At 41.7% G+C, this 25,665-nt stretch overlaps 1 protein-coding gene across 1 annotated transcript in view; it reads left to right on the plus strand.

The window, feature by feature from the left end:
- The first annotated feature begins 10,552 nt into the window (after positions 1–10,552).
- The window catches only part of trpv4 (transient receptor potential cation channel, subfamily V, member 4), a 40,187-nt gene continuing 25,074 nt past the window's right edge, over positions 10,553–25,665 (plus strand). The window contains exons 1-6 of the mRNA XM_084322384.1: positions 10,553–10,685; positions 13,633–13,714; positions 16,760–17,184; positions 18,643–18,818; positions 21,638–21,790; positions 23,384–23,524. Coding sequence (XP_084178510.1) covers positions 13,706–13,714; positions 16,760–17,184; positions 18,643–18,818; positions 21,638–21,790; positions 23,384–23,524 — 904 coding nt within the window. The 5' untranslated portion in view covers positions 10,553–10,685; positions 13,633–13,705. The remainder of the gene's footprint in view (positions 10,686–13,632; positions 13,715–16,759; positions 17,185–18,642; positions 18,819–21,637; positions 21,791–23,383; positions 23,525–25,665) is intronic.

The following is a 25,665-nucleotide window of genomic DNA, read 5'->3' on the forward strand; positions in this document are numbered from 1 at the left end:
TTCTTACAACCTGGCCCCACCCGCATGGGGTTTGTATAGGCGGGGGTCTCCGTGTACAAGAATTCTCTCACCACAATTTGTAATTGACCACCATTGGACTGCAGAGTAACAGGGAAAAATGAAATCCTACGTTACCGCTCTAATGTAATGTATTCATGTCTCTCCCACCGTTGACCTGCCTTTCCCCTCCTTTTACTGAGCTGGTGAAGAAACAAGCACAGAGCAAATCCTTTTACACAATATGTCAACATACTTAATAAGGGAAGCCATTAATTCCATATGCAAATCGTGGTGGCACTACTTAACTGTCATCGATCTGATCCAATGCATCCCAGCCTCGATCTGTTCCAATGCATCCCAGCCTTCAACAGTCCTCCCCCGCCAAATCATGTAACACAGTTAAAAACAAAAACCAAACAATTAACCAAATATTACATGTCTTGCAATTTCTACATGTGAGATCACCATTCATACCTAAAACAATAAATCAATGAAATCAACACGCTCCAGACGTCACATCAAAAGTTTATCAGAAAGAAAATAAAAACCAGGTTTTCCAAAACCATCCATCTACCCTCTATCATCAATTCTCACACACACCCTCAAACGGAACAGCATCCTGTCCCTGCGACTCGACACCTCTCAAGTCAGCACAATCACCCCTACCGGTTCCATTCAAACACCTTTCAGTCCACACAACTATAGATCAAAACACTTAGAAAATAAATCTACAAATGTACATTCACGCTCACTCATACATACAAAAATCAAACTTAACTGAAAGCAGTGTATCTGTACCAAACCCACCACTGCTTCCAAAATAAAACTTTAAACCTTGACACTCAACCAAATAATATGACCTAAAGTAAACGCTTTCATCCAATTTCTCAGTGTCACAACACATTCAATCCTGAACATTAGCGTTCTTAGAAAAGAAAGAAAAGCAAAAACCAATCAAACATCACCATTCAACATCATCCACACCTCCTGAGCACCCCACAGTGGCTGTTACCTTAAACAAAACAAACTCTTTCAGTCAAATGATATGAACTGAAATCAAAAATTGACACCGCTCACTCCAACAGCATCTCAATCAGCCACCGTTCAACTCCATCGAAATCCCCACAAAGAAAAAACATTCACTCCTGCATCAAAACCCCTTTTATACAACATAATCTCTCAACCACACAAAATAACCAACACTCTCCATCATTCTCAGCCACACAGATCATCTCCCTTGTCCTTTCTATCACATATCCTTCATATTATAAACATATACTTTCACGCTGCTCCCACACTTGCATACCACCTGGCACACAATCATCCACCGTTCACACTGATCATTTAAACCTAAACAAATACTTCCAAACTCTCTCTCATACAACTCATTAATCAACCACAGACCGACAATGGTTTAGTTTGTTCCTCCCTCTTCTGCTCTCTCATCAGGCTACACTCATTATCAGGCTAATACCATCTCTTCTTAACCTCTGCACTCAAAGGGTCTAGCAGAACCCCTTTTTCAACCTGAAGTCACCCCAGCCTGCTAGAACTGTGACAACTCCCGGTTATTCCTTCAATCAAACAGGCCGCCCTAATCAAATGTAAATAACCTCATCTGATTTTGCTCCTATTCAACCGTCTCCTACCCTCTCTTCTTAAATTAGCCGCTTTCTGTCTCAACATCTCCCCTGTTGTAAAGGTAACTGTCATCACTTTACAACTGTCTTCTGCAATCTTCACCTCTGTGACCTCTCTCCTGTTGCGTCCAGTCTCACTCCCTTCTTGGCCCCCCTTGGGCCGTTTCTAAATTGCTTAGTAAAGATAGCCTGGGTCACTCTTTATGAGTTCCCATGACCCAACCTAAATTCCTTTACCCCATGACCCCCCTGCAACTCAACAGAAGTTAGTCATTACACACACAACTCATTTATAATAACTGCTAAAACACAATCTTACATCAAAACAGCTACTAAACCAATCCCCTGCCACTAAATTACAATATTGTGACCTCAAGGATTCGCAATCAATCTTAATATAAAACATCAGCCTATGTACCAATGGCATTATAGATATAACAATCTAACAGTATTTCAACATAGCAATGCAACAAAATACATATACCAACAAGCCTACATCTAAAGACTTGCAGCAACATTAATCCAACAGTGTAACTTAAATCTGACATCTTAACATCAATGTATCCTATACAAGCATTTTTTTATCAAGCTACCTTTTAAACTCCAGTCAAACACAACATCATTATTCTAAGCTCACAATTGTACATGTCACACAGATTAAAACAATTACTTTTTTAACACAACATCATTTAAGTAATAATTACAACCTAAGCATCACTTATTTCCAATAAAACAACATTCCCAGAAGTGGTCTCAAACGGTTTCACCCCAGGTCTGCCCCTGAAGGACACCCTGTACCCACATGTTTTTTGCAGTGCACACAGTATTTCCCTTCTTAAACAATAGTCACTGATAAGGTTAGTTTTGTGAAATCTTAACCTATTACCGGCAACGTCCATCAACTCATCATACATGTACGCATCACTCATTTCAGCAAAACATTATAGTGGTTAGTTCTCAATCCTTCCTCATACCATACACGTATCTCACTCTGTAGAACATTTCACCCAATTCAGCCCATTATTACTCCCAAACTACCGTTTATCTGTGTATCATGTATGCAATAAAAGTTATGATGTATTTAAAACGGGTGACTCCGTCTCTGGTCTGCATCCCCTTAACAATTTTATGTTTTCCACTGTACTATTTTTAATCAATCAACTACTCAATCCCCCCTGGTTAAAAATATACCCCTGTGCATCAAAGACAATAATACAATCTACCCAGTATAGCCGGTTTTATGAATCCCAGCTTAATTCTGGGCATGTATATTAAATCATCTACACTCTGACAACGTCTGCAACCTATTCTCAACTTCCTCCCTTAAACCAACCACTTACTCGTAGTAACAACAACCATAAACAGAACCACTTCCAGATCTACAACACAAAGCAAAAATATTAACACTTACCACCGTCCCCTGAGCGAAAATGAACGAAAAACGATCCGCACATGCGCAGTAGCAACCGATGCGACTGTCACCATAACGTTGCAACGACAACCAAAATCTGCCACGACATCCTAAACATGCCACGACATTCCTAAAAATGCCACGACATCCTAAACATGCCACGACATCCTACCGCGTCCACTACTACTCCCCAAACATTATTTCTCATATCCTAATCATCCCATATGTCGCCCGCAATCTCACAAAACAGCCGCATGCAAGCTAATAGCCTAGCCAGCCTCAATGCGAGGTTCCATGCATTCCCGGAAGCCCCAAGCTATGCCACATCCGAGATCCGCACATTCATTCACGCTCAGCACCAATCTAACAACAAACAACTCACACATGTCTAAATACCCACTTTAAAAGAACAAACTAACGTAAAAGAATTTAAAAACATTCTCATATACCAACGCCGTTACACAGATCAACATTAATCATTTCTCCTACCCTTCTCTCCGCCTGGCTCCACGCGCCGTGAACGTTACACACTCCCCATCCAACACCATGACGTCATCATCATGCGACTTCTTTCATTCACGATACTCTTGTACACAATTGTTACCGCATCATATACAACCACTAAAACGACCCCAATCACATCAACGAACGCCTCGACTCGCTTCCTAACAACAATTGCTCTCACAGTGTTCCGTAAATTTTTTCACATCGTCGCTCTAACATCCCTAGAATACCGCAGCTCGTCCACAGAGCTAATCTAGTTAGCCCCAACTTCCAATATGATTCCCCGACTAGTATCGATCTGATCCACGTCACAACATAACAACCTTCGTCAAGCTTGCTACTAATCACATACATTTCACACAAATACACAAATACATAAATACAAACAAACCGACCCCCCGTACGAGACATCGATTACATGGCGCAACGCTATCAACCTTGGATTCTTGTGTAAGCCGACTTTCCATCTAAAAATTGATCACTGAACATCCTCTAGTGTCCTTTTCCTAAATACCCCATATTTTCCTAATCACCCGCGTCATACACAGTTCCTCCGAGCGGCGAGCCCAATCATATACTTAATAATACCAATTTCGACCCACTAACAGGGTATAGAATTCCCACTATCACACACTCATCACACCTTTTCTCTAACCCTACACTACATTATTTTCTTTATGTCTGGCTACCCCGCCTTAACCACTTAGCCACCTCACAGTCTCCCTTCCCGCATATCTGTGACTATTCCACTTTCTACCACCCGACGCCATCTCCTTCAAATATTTTACCTAAACTAAACCCTTGCTTTCACCAGACAGACATACAGATTCGTATACTTTCCCTCACTTAGGCCTGCTCTTGCACGTAGCCTCCTAACTCGACATCTTGTCAACCATTTTCCTCAGCGCCTCCTAACATCAGCCCTAACTTGTCCCTACAATATGACTAATAACTCTTCGTCGGCTGCCGCTCTTATATAATCAACAAAAAATTCGCAAGTTTCATCCTCCTGTTTACCCTGGCACTGCACAAATACGCTGGTCGTATTTCCTGCAATAAAACCCCAAGCAAGCAGGTCGACAGCGGCCTCCTGTTTCTAATAACAACACAACCATCAAAAAGCTCATGATTGCCCCTTCACTGAACAACAAGCGCGCCGCCGTTAATTTTGGACATCCTAAATCTAACATCACCACCAGTCCTGTAAGCAAATAATACACATATCCACCCTGGGTCCTACTGTGGCTATACACGACCATTCCTAACATTCCTATTCACCCCACGTCTCCCTCATCCTCCAGACAGCCTCCCACTCTGTACTGCAAATTCCCAACTTCCCGGCTCTTTTTCTGCATGCTCATTATGTGAACAAATCAGAACGGGTCTTAACACGGCACCAATTGTCGTATATTCCTATATGAATATCTATTAATTACAGCACAGTGAGGTTGCTAACTAGAGGAAGGGAAAGATCACAGTGTGATAGAAAACATGGTCCTCATCTGGGCTCCCAAAAATAGCCAGTAGAGAATAAGTGTGTACAGCCAAACAACCAGAAGCTATGGTCCAATATTCATTTAATTGCAGCGTGGGCCGAGAGTGGAATAATGCATTGGTTACATACAGGAAACTTCAAGCATAATACATGATTGTACAAAAGGATTTGATGAGGTAAATCACAATAGCCCTCACACGTTGGCTCTTTACATCTAAGACAGTATTGTACATAAATATTAGTCATGTTATGTTAATGAACTAAGACCATAGTACTCCTTGTCACCACATGATAAAACCTGGGTCTAAGATAGGCATCTTACTCTAGTTATCACAAACAGTGATTATTCCATATACAGTTTTACTCACATAGGGACAAAGTAGAAACCATGGTCGGTGGTGGGCGATGGAGGCGCAGACTCAGACCCCCTGGGGACGGGACGGTGTCCTGAGCTGGCCTCTCTACTAACTGCACTCCTCCAATACTTATAGTTTATCTGACTTCCCTACTCTTAACCTAGTTCCACCAATCACAAGTATCTTAAAAACAGGCAGTCCTCATTTGGTGTCTTCTGGTCGTGTGGGTGCCTGTAGCAGCCAGGGGTAGCCCCCTCCTTTTTGGACAGAGGGGGTGGTTTGACTGTGGCCCCCTCCTTTTGGGTGTGTGGTTTTGTTTCACAGTTCCCCAACTGTCTTCAGGACTCCTTGTATGTGTCACAAACAGTTTTAGCATGAGGCTTTTATGACCTGCCCCGGTGTCTCCAACTGTTTTCTTCTAATTGCCGTTGAGTTAGTCGTTTTAACATGGGGGGTTGGCCTGAAGGCTCCCCAGAATGTCACACAACCCTGCTGCCTGCTACTGCTTGTTCCATCACTCTGAGAGTCCATGTGATGAACTATTTACCATAGATATTTTCAGTTTTCAGGGTTAATCTAACATTTTGATTATGAAATTATGAAATTATGAAGTCAAGGTTACCACAGCTGTAAGTGATGTTATATGTTCTATGTTTTATGTTAGAACAAATGCTGTAACATGCTGCACTGAAACCAAATTCCACCAGCCTGGCTGGGTGGTCATTAAAGAAATTGATTGATTGACATCTAGGGACCTCAAAACCTACTCTAGTGAGGCCTTTAACCAAGAACTGGAGAGCCTAGACTGGTCAGAAGAGCTCAGTGGTACACTAGTTGAAGAAACATGGGTTGGATTCAAAACCAAATTCTCATCAATACTAAACAACATGGCCACCCTAAGAACCACCAGGGTTAAAAATCGCGCTAAGCCATGGATGCACTCAGACATACTGACCGCTATGAAAACCAGAGACAAAAATTGCTCTGAATTTCATAAAAGTCAGTCAAAGCTTGCCAAAAGCTCAAACAGTGATCTCCAAGCCCACTTGGTTGACCTCAAACAACAAAGAAACAGACTAAGAAACGATGTAAACACCATGATCAAATCTGCACACAAAAAATTCATCAATGACAAAACTGAGGAAAACAAAAACAAACCCTCTGAACTTTGGAAATTACTCAACAACCAACTAGGCTGCAGTAAAAAACTAAAAACCAGATTTACAAACATCAACATAAAGACACAAAACACTCTCATCACAGACAAGCTGGATGTGCATGGCCAATTACTTAAACATTTTCTTTACAAACATAGCCACAACACTGGTTAATAAACTACCCTCCCACTCAGGGCATTTTGGGGTAGAACACATCCTAGCCTTCTACAAAAACCTAGGGCTCCGCAAAGACGACTTCAAACTCGAAATGGTAACAACAGATGAGGTGCTCAAAAAACTGAGTGCCCTCCAACCTAACAAGGCCACTGGCCATGACAATATCCCCTCCAAATTCCTCAGAGACTCAGCAGCCACCATCACCCCAGTCATCACCCACATAATAAACCTCTCCAAAAAACAGGGATACGTCCCCAAAGACTTCAAAATTGCAAGAGTGACCCCCCTGTACAAAAAAGGCAACAAATTAGACCCAGGCAACTATCGCCCTGTTTCTATTCTTACCTCCATCTCGAAAGTCATGGAAATAATTGTCTACGAACAGGTCGAAAAGTACCTTGCGGGAAAAAAACGATTCTACGAATTTCAATCTGGCTTCAGAACATCCCACTCCACTGACACATGCCTTCTCTATTTGAACGACCATGTCAAACAAGAGGTGGACGCGGGCAAATACTGCGGCATTGTCATGCTAGACCTCCAAAAGGATTTAGACACTGTCAATCACTCCATTCTGATTGACAAGCTAAAAGCAATTGGTTTTGATAGTTCATCAGGGAGCTGGATGCAATCCTACCTGGAGGGGAGCGAACAGGTATTCCCAAAGGTCAGTGAATACCACGATCACAACACCAGAGGGAGCTCCACAAATCATGTAAAACCCAGATTCGGCTCAAACAAGGGACTAAACACGTTTCGCAATTATGCCACATCAATGTGGAACGCCCTACCTAAAGCTGTAAAGGAATGTGAATCACTACCCACTTTCAAAAACACTCAAAAACACCTACGTGAGACTGCAATTCGAAACTGGCCCCTACAAATGTCCTAACCTAGTTGTACAGTAAATGACCAAGTAAGGCTTTGTCAGTATTCCAATGTACAGTGTAAAATGTGTGTGTGTCCCCTACCCAACCCCCCCCCCCCCCACCCCCCCACCTCCAATGTACAGCCCTCACCCACCCAACCCTACCCCAGTACCCCACCCACCCAACCTCCTCCAATGTACAGTTTCTACGCCAAATGTATATACACTCTTTTTCTGGACACTTTTGTATCACAAACAGTACTGTATTTGCAAATCTGATATGTCATAAATGTATAGATGTAGCAGTACTGTCTATCTGTATGTCATGTATGTCATATATGTTATGATGAATTGAAAATGGGGGACCCTGATGTAAACAAGACGAAAGTCTTTCTCTGGTCTGCATCCCCTTAACAATTGTATGTATTGAGCTGTACTGTACTGTACCCATTCTGCAATCTGTTAATAAACTTTTCAATCAATCAATCAATCAATCAGGTAAATGGTACACTACCCCCCCCCCCCCCCCTCCCAGTGAGCTGTGGTGTTCCACAAGGAAGCATACTAGGATTGTTACTGTTCCTAATTTATGCAAATGAGAGTAGACGACAGAGTACAGCAACTTGCAATGGGCCTGGTCTACAAGATACACTACACCAGAGCGGCTGGGTGGCGCAGCGGACATTGCGCTCGTCACCAACGCATGAGACACCGGGTTCGACTCCGGCTGTCGGCGTTGCCTCCGGCTTGGGCCAGCCGTCATACTAACTCAATTGGCAGAGTTAGCGGGTGGAAGTCGATGGGTGGTAATCTGGACGTTGTGGACAGCGACTCCTACAGGTCGGTTGTGGACAGCAGAGACAGGAAATGGCGGGGGTAGTGTGAGCCTCCCACACGTTACACCTCGCCAATGAGAGTTCGCGCTGGCAGGTGAAAAGATGTGACAGGCTGCCTCCTCGTGTATCGGAGGGGACACGTGATGCAAGGCTTCTATCCTCCCTACAACCGGCCAGTGGGGGGCATATGCGAGCAACGTTCAAGACAGGGGAGGGGAGAATTGGCACAGTGGAATTGGGATGGGAAAAAAATTTTAAAAAGAAGAGAAAAAGTGGATACAAAAATATATATATACACTACACCACTAAGATACCCATGTACATGTCGAAATACTTCCCAAAGATCAGTGAATTCCACGACCACAACACCAGAGGGAGTTCCAGAAATAATGTTCAACCCAGATTCGGCTCAAACAATTAAGGGACTAAAAACGTTTAGCAAATATGCCACAAGAATGTGGAACGCCCTACCCACAGCCGTAAAATAATGTGAATCCCTACCCTCCTTCAAAACCGCTCTCAAAGAGCACCTATGGGAGGCTGCAATTCGAAACTGGCCCCGGTAAATGTCCAACCCCCCCACCACCACCCACCAAACCCCCTCCAATGTACAGTTTCTTCCCCCTTGAATGTATATATGTATTTTCTTTTAGGATCTCTGTCTCTTAAACAGTGCTGTATGTCGTGTACATTATGTCATAAATGTCATAATGAATTGAAAATGGGGGACCCTGATGTAAACAAGACAAAAGTCTTTCTCTGGTCTGCATCCCCTTAACAATTGTGTGCATTGAGCCATACTGTATTGTACCCATTCTGCAATCTGTTAATAAAGTTTTCAATCAATCAACCATATTATTTTGGAATGAAATTCTTCCTGTCTCATGTCTTCTAATTAGTATAGTATTGTGCGTTAATGTGGCAGGGGGCGTACTAGAGGGTTAACTCTTAGTCTAGCCATATGCCATGTAAATATTCTGCTACTTCTTATGTATTAAGTCTGTATGGCGAAAATGCGTAGGCTTCTTCTAAATATATCTTGTAAAAATATGTCAACAGTTGTTAAAAAAGCCTCATTGAGTTACTCACTCACCCGGCCATTCATTGATTCAATTTAGAACCATCTGAAATATTATTGAGAACTATTAGAGAATGATCCACTTGGGGGAGCTAGTCCCTTTCCTTTTGTTAGTTCAGAGGGACCACTTAATTGAGAGGAGGGGAAAAAACTTGTTGGACATCCAAGCCTATAACAGATTATTGTCTATAATAATAATAATAATAATAATAATAATAATAATAATAATAATAATAATAATAATAATAATAATAATAATAATAATAATAATAATAATAATAATAATAATAATAATAATAATAATAATAATAATAATAATAATAATAATAATAATAATAATAATAATAATAATAATAATAATAATAATAATAATAATAATAATAATAATAATAATAATAATAATAATAATAATAATAATAATAATAATAATAATAATAATAATAATAATAATAATAATAATAATAATAATAATAATAATAATAATAATAATAATAATAATAATAATAATAATAATAATAATAATAATAATAATAATAATAATAATAATAATAATAATAATAATAATAATAATAATAATAATAATAATAATAATAATAATAATAATAATAATAATAATAATAATAATAATAATAATAATAATAATAATAATAATAATAATAATAATAATAATAATAATAATTATTATTATAATTATAATTATAATTATAATTATTATTATTATTATTATTGTTGTTGTTGTTGTTGTTGTTGTTGTTGTTGTTATTATTATTATTATCAGTGTATTAATGCTCATTATCATTATTGTTATTATGATGACCATAAATAATCACACATTTCGTGGCTCTTAGTCTTCTCGCCTGCATCCTACGCAGTTTCCGTAGTCTTCTCGCCTGCATCCTACGCAGTTTCCGTGGCACCTCTGCCCAAATGTTTGTAAAAGAGTCGCTTGTTTCGGTGGGCGTTGAGCAGCGTTTTATTATCCTTAGCGTACAGGAAGCTGGCATCTCACTCGGTGGAAGCCTAAACTCTTCGGTGGAAGCAGCGCTGCTTGGTGAGACGGAGGTGCCCCAGCGCATGACAAAGTTTCACTTTGAGAAACTGCAAGCAAAGTCTGAAAGCCTTCGAACTTTATCACGTTCAAGAATGAAATTCCACTGATCACGGTAAGTAGTCAATTTACTTACTAGTACTTAATTGTATTCATTAGTTGGGGTAAGGCTATACTTTGGTTATTTCTGAGGCTTTTATTGGGATTTGAGGGGGGGTGAATGTTGGGGCTTTTATGCTTGTGTGTTTCTTTATCAAATAATATTAGTATTCGCATTTTTAAAATCGGTGAATAGATTATTAATCTTTGAGAGGCCCTGCTGACACTTTGTGAATGGCATTATTACACTCAGCTATGTATCTAGAAAATGATATCTTCAAAAAGGGCAGTTTTTCAAGACTCAACAGTGTCGACTTCTCCAGGTTTGAGTAATATTAGTTGAGATTTGAGGGGGGGGGATATTATTAGTGCTTATCCAATATAAATCTGTGTATGTTGGTCATTGTGTGGAAGAGAACCAGATACAGTGTAATAGCTTACTCTTGTCTGAAACATGACAACCACGCATTAAGAAGGTTAAATCTGTTATACCAGATGAGATTTCCAGTGTTATGTTTGCCGGTAGATACTGTGATTGAAAACTTTTTTTGGGGCTTGCTCCTGTTTTCCCACACTCAGCATCCAGGCGGATACCACAGCCTCCGGTGGTCTGGAGAATGTCACATTATCGCCAAGATTCAACCTCTGGGGAGAGATAGACAGAGGACATTCACCACCAGTTTATTATCATTCACTAACACTATAGGCTACTTGGTTGGATCACAGGCGACCGCACTACACATGGACATTTTCCGTATTTCTTGTTTCTTTCATTCCCTTCCATTACTCTAGTTATTTTTGTTTTTATCCACTTTTTCTCCCCATTTTCTATTTTTCTCCCATCCCAATTTCGTATTGTCCAATTCTTCCCTCCCCTGTCTTGAACGTTGCTAGACTATGCCTCCCACTGGTCGGTTGTAGTGAGGACAGAAGCCTTGCATCACGTGTCCCCTCCGGTACACGAGGAGGCAGCCTGTCGCATCTTTTCACCGCAGCAGCTCGAACTCTCAGTGGCGAGGAGTAACGCGTGGGAGGCTCACGCTGCCCCCGCTACTTCCTGCTTCCGCCACACCGGCGTCACCAAACCGACCTGTAGGAGTCGCTGTCCACAACGTCCAATCCCCACCCACCGGCTTTCCCACCCTCTAACACTTGCCAATTGTGTTAGTATGAACGACCGGCCAGCCGGTAGCAACGCCGAGAGCTGGGCTCGAACCCAGCGTCTCCTGCGTTAGTGGCGAGCGCCTTGCCCACTGTGCCAATCAGCCGCCCCCATTACTCTAGTTATGTTATTATATCCCAGAATGACAGTGGGGATATTTTGGATGTACCCCGACCGCTGCTGTCACCTCCGACCTCTGCTGTGGACTTTTCGTGTGAACGTGACAACTCCAATAGCACTCATTTGAATCCTTTCAAATTTGCGGTGCAGATTCATGACCCTAGATAGAGGATGAACTAGTGCCACCATCAGGCCAAACCTTCAATTTTAGAAACATTTGTTCAAATCTTTTCCCTGAATTCTTCCCTCCTCACCCTAATCTGATCACCCATTTTTTAACTAAACTTGCTGTGTGTAATAATCTGGGGACTAACACTTGTGGATACACTGTCTGATTTCCACCAAACCTGACAAATATGTTTGCCTTACAAATAGCAAGGAGGCCTGTGAAGTCGTTTTGAGTCATCTTGCCTCATGGTGGTGCTACATATGCTTTAGGGCCCGCCTCTCTACAACTCGCTAACATGGTGAGGAAGTGTGGATTGCCATGAATTTCACAGTAGAGCATATTGAGACCGGTAAAAATACACCATGAGCTTCCCGTCTCGGAAAAGCACAATGATTTACGATTGCTCATTGTCTGCTATTGTAGCCCAGTAAGAGCCTGCAGGGAAATTGTAGCTAGCTCAATACTGGACAGATCAGTGCAATTATTATTATCTATGTGTCAGATACATGGTGGACAGACCGCAAATAGGGTAGACGGTCCAAAATAGCAAAGTTATCCTTTAACTACTCGGATTTGGGACATGGTCAAAAGGTGGATTGAGCATTCGGGCCATTCTGGGATATTCCCGCGGTCTAGTTTGAATATGGGTCGTCTCTGCTCCCGAACAAAAACCTGCAAGATGACTCACTCATTCGTGACTGGATTGTTTCAACAGTTTATCAAAGAAAGCCCGTCTTTGTTCCGCTGTCCTTTTCACTATCAGAAGTAAATGTCTAGTGGACTGTAAAGGCATGGTAATCCCATGTGTTGAAGGGGGATGAGTCATCTCAGTTTCCCCCTAGCTGGACCCCAAACTCTACTGGTTGTGTGGCTCCTCCCGCAGCACTGTCTGGTTTAGCTAAGTTTATATGTCAGCTTCAAGAGCAAACACAGAAAAACACACAAGAGCCAACTTCACTTCAGGCTGGTTACGGTGTCGTGCACCAGTCGTGCCACTGTCCTACGTATATTACACCCGGACTGATGGAAACAATTCCTCTAGGAATTCCACAACGATGACATGCTGCACTGGCTTTTATGTTCATGAGTTGTATACAGTAGGCCTATGTGCAACACGTGGGGTGCTGGGCTTCGTGTGAGTTGTGTGTATCAGAGAGGGAAATGGAAGAGGGTATTCTAAGCGACTTTACAGAAAACCAGAATCATAGGGTGATGGTTGTGTGGCTGAGTGTGTCCTCGGACCGGACACAGAGGTGAATGTCTGCTAGAGAAGACATGCTCTCCTGTCTTGTGAGTGGCAAGACTCACAGCCATATTAGCTTTGGCATCACTCCTTTGCTTGGGTTTCCAGAAGTCCCTGCCTCCTCAGGATAGCGTTATTTTTGTCCAACAGCTTGTTCAGGACAAAGCCACTTGTTCCGTCTGCGTGTCTGTGTCCGTGAGTAATTATTGATTATTGTGGCACTGTTATGTCTTGTTCTGTAATGCTAGTGGGTTTCCTCATTCCTCCAGGCTGCCCACATGCTCCAGCTGCACATCCAGTTTCTCCTGAAGAGGAATTCGACGTATCAACGTGATATAAGGGATGAATGAGGTACGGAGGGGTCAAAGGTTAAAATCTACTTTCCATGGGCTACTCACACAATAGGAACTCTTATGTGAAGTTATTATGATAGTCTACTCTCTACATAGCATCTATATACCTTGACTTAAAGGCGTATTTCAATTACATTTAAATGTAGGTTGTAGTTGTACATTTCCTCAAATTTGTAAAAAAAAAAAAGAAATTCACAATATCTTTATTAATGTTTAAAAAAAAATCTGTGGGACATCCAGTCTCTCCTTCAAATACTCCACAAATACCTTCCCAAACCAGATCAGAGGATCCCCGTACTGTGAGTCTCAACTTCTCAAGTGTAAGATTCTGCATCACTTCTCTTAACCGCTGAGTCCAGCTTGGTGGACGAGGAGCCTTCCAGTGAAGAAAGATCAGCACTGTAACACATTTAGTTATTTGGAGGTTAGTTCCAGAAAGATTCTCAGTATTTCCCTCTCCTATGCCAAACATCCTATGAATTATCCTATGAATTATTTAGGTGCGGGAAAATCTTTCCTTTAAACTATCTCAGGCAATGCAATTTGATGATGTCATAGGGTTGCATTTTCCTCACTTTGAGCGCTCACAACTCAAGAACTCGAGTAGGAAAAATAAATCTTGGCACGTTTTCGGAAAATGTCCAATTTCAAATTGATTACCCTAGTCTTACCCTGTTGCTACCGAGCTGTTATGTAAAGTGGTACAGCAAAGTTGCCAGTTGTTTATCAATATTAAGAGCGGTGAAGAAAACGTTAAAGCAACAGGACCCGCCCCTTCCTGACAAAAGAAACCACCCTCCTGCAAACCAGACTACAAACCAGTCATGACACAACTCAACTATTGCAATGCACTGCTAGCTGGTTTACCGGCTTGCGTCACAAAGGTGCTTCAACTCGTACAGAACACAGCAGCCGGCCTGATCTCCAACCTACCAAAGTCACCCCACTTCTCATAGAGCTGCACTGGCTTCCCATTGCCGCACGAATCCCCTTCAAGGTTCGTGACCTGGTATTCTGTGCAACAAGGGGAATGGCTCCGTCCTACCTCCAGTATTATGGTCTCTAACTACACACCCTCAAGACCCCTACGCTCTGCATCTTGGGTCATTGAAACGAAGCAGGCTATTCTCTGTCCTGGCTCCACAGTGGTGGAACGAACCTCCCACCACAGCCAGGACAGCTGAAACCTGCTGGCAACTAAAAACACACCTTTTCAATCAATAGCTAACAAAACAAACTAAACTTTTACTATTATGTACCAGGCTACTATGTCTATTCTACCTTCTACTATGTACTATTTATGTACTATACTACTATAGTTCAAGTTTCAAGTTTGTTTATTATTTGTCAGAACAAAATACAGAATACTTTATAATGAAATGCTTGTTTCTGTATGAGCCCCTGCGAGTGTGCTACATACAGTAAAAATAAAGTAAGTAAAATTAAGAAGTAAAAAGTAGGTATTAAAGTCAATATAGATATATACAATATACAATACAGAGTAAAATGAGTAACAGTGAGGTAGAATGCAGAGGTACAAAACTTGGGGTAGGGTGCAAATGAGGTATGAATGTGGTACAAATCTCTTTAATAATAGATACATATAAAGTGTGTTAAAATGTCTAAAGTGAATAAAGTGAGTGGTAAGGTGAGCGTTTGTTTAAAGTGAGTGTGTACATGTGGATGTGTGTGCAGTGTGTGTAGATGATGGGTTGTTACATAGTGTCATTGTCATTGGGCGTCCTGATGTCCTGGGGATAGAAGCTCTATATAAATCCAAGTCATTATTATTATTATTATTATTATTATTATTATTATTATTATTATTATTATTATTATTATTATTATTACTATCTTCTATGTACTATACTACTATGTCTGTCTATACTACTATGCTTATGTAGCCGGCTTTATTTGACATGCCCCGAGTGGGAGTTGAACCGCGGTCTTCCGCGCGGCGGGCGGCATCACAGATCACTATACCAAGAGGTGAGTTCACTTCTTAGTAATGGGTCTGGATGCCCCTGGGGAGTGAGTTTACTTGCAGTACCGCTTAACGTCCACAGACACTTCACTATACACAGTCCATCGTGACTGTGGATAGACATGCGGTACCTCTGTTACACTTATACTATACCTCCTATGCTTATACCCCTCCTGCTGACTTGTTGTACACAATTTGTAAATCACTTTTGTTGTACACAATTTGTAAATCACTTTGGATAAAAGCGTTAGCTAAATGACTAAATGTAAAATGTAAATGATTAAAGATGGTGTGTAGACAACAGACACAGGGCAGCTGGGAGCTGAATGCCTGAACAACTTTAGAGGTATGGTTGCTAAAAAGTAAAAATCTTCTACCAAAGTGAAATATAACTTTTTATTATTCTTTCTGCTGCTACTTTGCACACACTACATCCATACTGTAACTATTGTATTGAAATTCAGTGCTATTTCTATCATTGTTTCTGCTGCTATTCTGTGCTGTTTTAGTTGTATTGCCCTTATCTTGTTTGTTGATGTCACTGCTGTAAGGCTGAGGAGCCAGGACAGAAAAAAGTCACTTTAGTCATTATATATTGTGCAGTGTCTAAGGTTTAGTCAAGTTTCACAGTACATAGAAATATTTTGTTATGCAATAATAAAGAGTAATTTCTGGGTAAAAATTACTATGCCATCGTGGGTTAGAGTCCCTGACTGTGATCATAAATCACAAAAGCTAAAGTTAAAAGGATGTGAATCAGTGGTAATCAAGCCATAAACAAAGAGGCATATTGGGATGTTGGATCCTAGTAAGAAGAACTATGTGATTTGATGTTATATGTCTTGCTTTGACTTTGTCTATTTTGCTGCTATCTATTTTTTTCTTATTTTGTGTCTGCACTTTATGCATTGCTCTTGATCTGCCAATTTTTTTTTTACTGCTGCGAAGCACTTTGAGCTGCAATTCTTGTATGAAAGGTGCTATACAAATAAAGTTTATTATTATTATTATGACGTTGAAATACATGACATACATTTCTTTTGTTGTGGTATTTTTCAGGGTCGTACTCCTGCCACCCTGCTGAGAAGGTGCCATGTGGCCTTGACCAATGCAGACACCCTCCCTTCTATTCCCACCAGGGCTGCCCAGTCTGGGGACCCGGTGGAGGGAAGAGATGGCCAGTCTGAGATCGACGCTGACTTCTCTCTGGGTGAGCTGTCCGACCTGTTTGACGATGGCTCTCCACCAGCACAGGACACAAGCCAGGACCCGGTTCAGCCGGGCCAGCCTGGGGATAGCAAGCAGAACCTTCGCATGAAGTTCCAGGGTGCTTTCAAGAAGGGCATCTCCAACCCCATGGATCTACTGGACTACGAGTCCGACGGGATGGGAGGCCCCAAAGCACCCATGGACTCGCTGTTCGACTACGGCACCTGCAGGCACAATAACAACCAGAAGCGACGCAGGAAGAAGCTCCCGAGAGGGTGAGAGGCGGTTTCACTGTTTCTGAAATGCAAAGCCAGTCGACGCGGTGTCAGTGGATGCGTGCTTTGAGGGTTTGGCGATTCTGTGTTTCCTAAAGCTTATTGATATGAAGGTTTGCCTCCCTTAGCTTTACAGTAGTTAAAAGAACATTTGGGGAAATTAGCTTATCGTCTTCAAGACAAGAAGATAGATACCAGTTTCCTCTCTGTGCGTTCAGTAGAAAGCTATCTGGCTGCATGTTAGCCTAGCTTAGCACAATGAATGGAAGCGGACATGACCGGTTAGCGTTCGGTGTTAATTAGATGCCTAGGCTAACCGGTCATGTCCGCTTCCATTCATTGTGCTAAGCTAGGCTAACATGCAGCCAGATAGCTTTCTACTGAACACATAGAGAGGAAACTGGTATCTATCTTCTTGTCTCTCTCTGGAGAAGACGGTAAGCTAATTTCCCAAAAATGTTGGCGTGTTCCTTTAAGTCATTCTGGGGTAAAAAGGAAAAAAAAACTTAGTTCGGAAAATAATGCTCATAACTTCTTGTAACTGCCGCTGTTTAGTTTAGTTTAGTTTATTCGGATCCCCATTAGCCATTGCCACAGGCATAGGCTACTATTACTATTAGGCTACTATTACTGTTTAGACAGAGGTGTGTTCCATGTGCAAGTACGCACACACACACACACACTGTTGGCCAGGAGGCCCCTCACAAGTTCATTCAGTAATCTAACAGAGAGTGTGTTGTTGTTTCCTCCATAGCCGTTGAGGTAATATTTAGGCTGCTGCATGTTCCTGGCTGCCCTACCTGTGGCACAGGGAGCTCCATTTAGGAGGTTTAGGGTGTGGGGCATCACTTCACTTTCAGGCAGTGTGTCTTTCCTCACGTGTCCTCGTCCTGTAGAAGGACACCATTATGATGTCATGATGTGATGTTCAATATTTATTTGTTAGGCGTGCACGATACCTTTTTTGGTGTTTGGTATCGGGGGGGAGATTCCAGGCTAAAACAAGGTATCGATATTCCCCAATACTAACATCTTAGACTTATTATGTCACATGTCAAAAATCTGAGCAAAGTGACTTGGTTTGCTGCAATTCTGGCACAAAACCAAGAATAGCATAAACCACAGAAACATATGTAAAGTCTCTCTGATGGAGAAAAACGGATTATATCTCTATTTTTGTCCAGTGAAAGGTCCTGTCTATACTATTGTTCAGTAATACGGTAAATCAAATCATTAGTTTGTATGCCTGTAGACCGAGGACTAGAGTCGAATAGAATTTAGGACAAAAAATCTGTATCTGCAGTGAAAAAGTAGCATCAATACACCCTACTATTTGATGCTGAGGTGAAACGGTCATTAGACCATGTTATAATATGAGCATTAACTGTTTGGCAATAACATGACATGAAGTACAGTAAATCTGACCTGACGTTTCGCACGTCCATATTATCTACACAGGAAGACGGAGACATCAGTGGACGAGGGTCCAGGCTCGGATCCTCCCAAGATCCTGAAAGTGTTCAACCGCGCTCTCCTCTTTGAAGCCGTGTCGCGTGCAGACCCAGGGGCCCTGGAGGGCCTGTTGGAGTACCTGCAGAGCCAGGAGAAGAGGCTGACCGACGAGGAGTTCAGAGGTGAGAAGCGCTAGAGGTCGTCTCAGATATGTCCTTTATCCTAAATAATCGGTGAAAAACATGAGGCAAAAAATAAATTATAAACTACTTAGAAAAGACGAAACCTTTTGATTTATGACCACATCTGGCTAATGTGATTTGGCAGACAACTCTCATCAGAGCATCATGATGTCTTGTGCCCGTCAGCACAACCGTACCACGTGAAAGAATGAAGATGAATGAGTATTATTTACTGTATAATTGTATTATTCCCACGATAAGACAATAAGACAAAAAATAAAACCTTTTCGTCCCTCTTGCCTTTGTCAGTATCTGTGGTTGACAAGACAGTTCGTTTTGCTCTGCTGAAAAAGGTCGGAGCACAGTGGATAGCACATCTATCATAAACTCTCACAACCCAACACTGAAAGGTCAGGACAAGAGTAGGAGGATGTGTCTAGCTATGAAGGGGAGGGAGGGTATTTCCAGGAAATGGATCAGAATCCTGGACCATAACGAGCATTAATGTTGATGCAAGCTTACATGGCAATAAAGATTTTTCTGATTCTGATTCTGATACTGACTTTATGAAGTACAGTACTTTATGACTTTACATTCCAGTAGCCCCCCCCCCCCTTTCTGTCTTAATAAACCTCAGCTCCTCCTCTTCCTCTAAAACCTTAAACTTTATCACCTTTGACCTTTGAGTAACATCCCCATCTCCGTGTTCTGCAGTTCTGCGGTTGTTTTTGTTAGCTCAGGGGACCTGAGGGTGGGAGGCTACTATGACGTCAGAGCTTTTGTCCTGCTGGGGGCGGGGTCCGAGGGAGAGCTTCCTGTCCTGTGTGGGGACAGCTGGGAGGGCTTGGAGGGGCATTTAACAGGGAGCAGAGAGAAATCACAGCAAACTGTAATTGTCTCTTCAAGAGAGAAGGACTGAACTGGGGCAGAGTTGGGCTATTTAAAAACTGATTTTACCCCTGATTTGACCCCTGCCCTGAACCTTTCCTCACAGCTAAATTATCAACCTTTATTTAGATAGCACATTTCATTCAAATACAATGCAAAAATGTTACACCCGCTAAGTTCCTAGCTTTAAGAAAGACACAAGAGAGTAGGTTAATTTAACCATAATATTTATTACATAAAAAGGGGTGGACAAAATTACTATAAGCCCACTTCAACCCCAATCAGTCTTGACCGGGCAGGGTTTTATTCACAGCAACCTGGTGATACTTCACACAATGAAGGAGAGTAATATCAATTGTCAATAAATAGCACTTCATACGATATCAATTGTCAATAAATAGCACTTCATACGATATCGATTGTCAATAAATAGCACTTCACACAATGAAGGAAACTTTATCAAACACATCAATAAATACCACGTCAAGAACTGTATAAAAAGAGATATCAAACTTCTCACAATGAAGTAAACAGATATCATACCACTCGGTGATTCAACTTGTGCAGACTGTGCATAACCACGGCATCCATATAATAATGGCACACTAAGCCTGCCCGTGTTCACGTCTGAGAGAGGTACCTTGTACATGGGTTGGTGTTATGGTGGGGGGGAAACGGATACACAAATAAACAAACATAGGTAAAGAAAACTAATCCGCCCCAAGGGCAAGACCCAATTCTTTTTGCCCGTCTACCGGCCCACTGGCCCGGGCGGATTAGACATGATTATATAACTACCAAATGATCGCTAAAAGTGTTTCACGACAAGAGCAGCTGGACCACTGGTGCTCTGCCGGGAAACAAACACAACACTATTAAAACACTTTATTATTAAAACAACAACACACATAATTATTAAACAACATTACATGCTAAAACAAAATGCTACATTTAAAATACCTGATCCGTCGGTGGTCCTAATATCCTACCGACTACCTTCAATCCCGCTGGGAACCAGGCAAGTGATCTGGAACAAACACTCCATGTCACACATATTGCCCAGCACATATTAAAACCCGTTATTCCTATACCATAATACTACCACTGCCTACCTTAGCGTGTAATGCTTGTTCCTGCATCCCGGAGTGAGGTGTGCACCTACCTCACTGCACCGGCTGCAACAAACATTTCCAACTCACGTTCCTCCCGCAGGTAGCCCCCTATAACGGAACCTGGCTCATTGAGGTCCCTCCTCCTTCTCATTAATGCCACCCGCCACAAAAAGAAATACTAACCTTGGTATCATGCACTTTGCTACTAAGGAATCTATATTGCCTATTACTACATACTATGCTAATATGTCTATCTCTACTACTATGCACTCAAGACTCTAGCACTCAGGTTCGACACTGTTTGACGAACAATGTTTCTTATCATTAGCTACCAGAGTTGTACCATTCCTGCTGACTTGTTGTACATAACTTGTAAGTCACTTTGGATAAAAACATTAAAAAAAAAAAAGCTTCAGCTAAATTACTAAATGAAAAATGCAATGTGCTTCACAAAACGAAAAAGAGCATTCTCTTGGGAGAATGTTCATTTCCCTTTCCATATGTGACCAGCGACCTTTCAACTTGAATCTTGACTCTCCCGCAAGGGGAGATTGACGAGTTTTTAAAACAATCAAGACATCATCAATAATCGTCAAACATACTGCACAGGACAAATCCAATAATGCTCACACTCCCTCTGACTGGCTCTGGTCTAACCTTGTCTGGAGCACTTCCCCATGCTGTACCTATCCAGGAACACAACAGGAAATTATATTTAATTTGGGTGTTTTTTTTCTCAGGACTTAATGTACTCGCCACTGGAAAGACAATAATCTAATTCCATGACAAATCCTTGTTTTTGTTCCGTGTTTCTACCAGAGCTGTCCACAGGTAAGACATGTCTGCCTAAAGCCCTGTTGAACCTTTACAACGGCCAGAATGACACCATCCCACTGCTGGTGGACATCGCAGAGCAGACCGGAACCCTGAGAGAGTTCATCAACACTCCCTTCAGAGACGTCTACTACAGAGGTAGGGAACCCCGGCTTGTTATAGCACACTAAAACTAAGACTTACGTGGAAAGTAAGCAACACAAGAATATATATATATATAATAATAATAATAAAATCTAAACGTAATGGAAAGAAAAAAGAAAGAAAATGTATTAAACTAAAATGTATTTCTACCACGGCCATTCTGTAGTGTGAGACAAGTGGAGAAAGCATCCTGCAGTAATGCATGGGCCCATATAAGATAAGATAAGATATTCCTTTATTGATCCCCTTGGGGACATTCAGGCATCATAGCAGCATGAGGGAGGGGGGAGGGGAGGTACAGGTAGTAGAAGATTCTGTAATGACATCCGTGGCACGTACAATTAGACACAGTTCATCCATAATGTAAAGGTATTACTTCAATAACAATTGACTCATTTGCATTTTACTATTAAAATGCGGTTTCACCAGCAGGGCTCACACCATCCACCTCCCACCGCATCGAAACCGACAGACGGTGTTTGCAGAGGAGCCAGTGGTAGCCATATGGTCACCATGCTGCTAGCTGTGGCCCCCTTTAATGAACATTAAGACCAGGGGAAAACGGAGCATGTTTGTTTATGTCTGTATGTGTGCCGTGGCTATTCACTGAGCTGTAAACGAGAGGTTCCAGGCCTCCTTTGTTGACCTTTTACAATACAACTAATTACTAGTGATGAGCCAGGACTCACATCTCCATGAGAGGTCTGGAGAAATTCACAGTAAAATACATTTCTAAACTCACCACACGTCGGACCAAAACAAAAATGTAAACAAAGTGCAATACCAAGTGGGGCTCTTGTTGCGTAGAGGCCGCTGTTTGCCCACATTACAGATTCTACCTGTGAAATGAGAAGTAAGGAATGAGGAATTTAGATTGAGGAAATGAGATTGAGGAATGAGGAAAGGAGATTGATAGTGTATATTTACAAAGCTCTCTGTACTTCTGTGTATTTTGCTTGATGAATGAAGCAAATAAAGTGCCACGGAAACTGAGGCCGTCTGAATTGTTTCAACCCTCTTGGGTGTACGGTCTTTCTTTACTATGTCCAGTGATACAGGTATAAATTAAAGACACTATGGTAGTAGTCAATCATACTGGCCAGCAGCGTAACTAATACGAGTAAAGGGATATGTACAGATATAGATATATTATCTACAGATATGTAAAATGATTATATGCAGGTATGTACAGACAGATGTGGATAGGTATATACGGTAAGAATAAACATATATATATATACGGTATATACAGCATTATTGTACATGCAATCATACAGAGTTATACGGGTTATATGCAGGTGTATAAGTAGGTGTATAGAAGAATTATATGCAGGTATATTCAGACAGATACGAATATACTGTATAGATATGCTGTAAATATAAATATATAAATGTATATATACGGTATATACCGGTACATCACTATTGTACATGCTATCATACAGAGTTATATAGGTAGACAATAGTATGAGGTAGGTAGTTATGTTTATTATGATTACTATGATTACAGTGTAGTTCAAACGTAGGCTCATCATTTCCTGGAATGGAAGGGCATTGATGTGCATGTGTTCTGCGCTGCGTCCTCAGGCCAGACAGCCCTCCACATCGCCATCGAGCGCCGGTGCAAGCAGTACGTGGAGCTGCTGGTGGAGAAGGGGGCTGACGTTCACGGCCAGGCCAGGGGACGCTTCTTCCAGCCCAGAGACGAGGGGGGATACTTTTACTTTGGTAAGGCCTTCCGCTATAAAGAAAACGTGCCGTACGAAACGGATCACAACGTCTCCAATACAACACAGTTCATTGTTCTTCTCTATATATCTATTTTTAGCTTACGGTATGTCCTGTGTGAAACACTGCTGCCAGACCGAGCTCTGGAAAAGTTGTCTTGAGAATGTAATGACACGGGCCTGTCTGTGGTTTCTGTGATTTTATTGGTTACCGACTCTATGATGTCATGTCTCTGCCGGGTCAGTGTCTTTCTCAATCCTAAATGGCTGCTCTCTTTAGGTCATACAAATTAAATGTGCCCCTATGGTGAAGGTATTAGAGAGTGGCAGTTGTGAGACTAGACCAGGAGAGCTACTGTAGTTAACAGGCTAACATAAAGTATCATGCTTTGATTTCCACTTCAAAGTAACCTCTGTTGCTATGGTGACATTAGAACCCACCCTTTCCTCGTTGACGTGGCAGGTTCGGGCTGGGCAATATAGTCAGCACATTACGAGGTCCAATGGCGAACTCCCAACTCACTGTCCCGACTTCATTTGAAGTATCTTTCGACTGGGCACTGGTAGTGCTCCAAAACCACAAGGAAGATAAACATGAGAGACTGGTCACTGGTAGTGCTCCCAACCCACAAGGAAGATAAACATGATGTCATAAGTTCGAGAGGTGCATCTGAAAGCTCCAGTGAAAGGTGTCTGTGTTCTGCAGTTATGGGGGGGGGGGAAAGGGCAACAGTAGCCTAATGGTTAGAGAAGTGGTTTGTGACCGGGAGGTTGCTGGTTCGATCCCCTGGACGGACAGGAGAAATCTGGGCGGGGGAAGTGAATGAATAAACTCTCTCCCAGTCCCTCAATGCCAACCGCTGAAGTGCCCTTGAGCAAGGCACTTAAGCCCCAAACCGCTCCAGTGGAGTTGCTCAGTGGCAGACTGTGGTTGTACTGGGCAGCTCCCAGGTGTGAATGGGACTGTGTGAATGTGAAGCAGGGCGTTGGTGAAAAAGAGAGCTTCCCCTGTGTAAATATAGAAAACATCCCCCCACCTACTGCGGGCAGCAGCCCCACGTTCAGTAGCGTTTCACTGGTTAACCGAACGGGACACAAGGCCTCTAACCATAACTCCAGACTGCCCTCTGCTGACAGGAGAATTCTCTCAAACCTCATGCCACAGTAGCCAAGAGATGTCGTCATTCATCTCAGCCGTATGACGTTTTTGACCTCATTGCGTTGATTACAGGCCATACATTTCCACACTTTTTACTGTACACTTACTGTATATTTCTCTATATTTTGACTGTATATTTTATATTAGAATGTATACATATCATAGAAAATGTATATCCCGGACCGTATTTAATTTGATTGTATTTTATTTTATTTTATTCTTAGTCGTATTTTTATTCTTATTCGTGACTTTTGTTTTTGACTACCTAAATGTTTACTGTTTAGTGTGAGCGATCTGTAGTGCCAAATTTGAAGTATTTCTATTCTATTCTATTCATTTGTTTTGAATACTACAGATTCACGGTGAAGAAGAAGAAAATATATAGGGTCTGAAAGAAAATGTCGTTTGTAGGTTTTAGTTTTTTAGACACCACCAAACCCAAGTTTTTCTTTAATTAAAACTTTTTATTATTAATATAATATTAATAATTATAATTATTATTCCTATTACATTCGCACGTTCTATTCCGCGTTCACCGCAGAGGAGATGATTTCCATTTGCACTTAGCATGGTTGTCGTTTCCAAATCCCAGCGTGTCCAGGCACAGTGTGAGTCATTTGCCACGGAGCTTTGCAGCGAGGTGAGCAGGAACCTGGCAGGGCCGATGACTAATGGGATTTAACACTCACGCTAACGCTCTGCATGCGCCCGTGCAAATCCACGAAGAGGAGCCGTTTCTATGTGAGGTGACAAAGTAATCTGTCACCCATGGCAACGGCTCATTTTCAGCAGCTGCTTTTGGCACTCTGGCCTCGTCGTGCCCCTCCCTCAAACAACGGCTAATTGTGTTCTTTTCATCGCGGGGATTTAAGTAAAATCTTTGATCCATATTTAGTGTGCTTTGCAAAAAAAAGAAAAAAGACATTGACGGTACAAACACGACATGAAAAGCTGTTACATTACTCGTTTACCCTCTTCTTGAT

Source organism: Notolepis coatsorum (assembly GCF_963971535.1).
Source record: "Notolepis coatsorum genome assembly, chromosome: 10".
Classification (NCBI taxonomy): Eukaryota; Metazoa; Chordata; class Actinopteri; order Aulopiformes; family Paralepididae; genus Notolepis; species Notolepis coatsorum.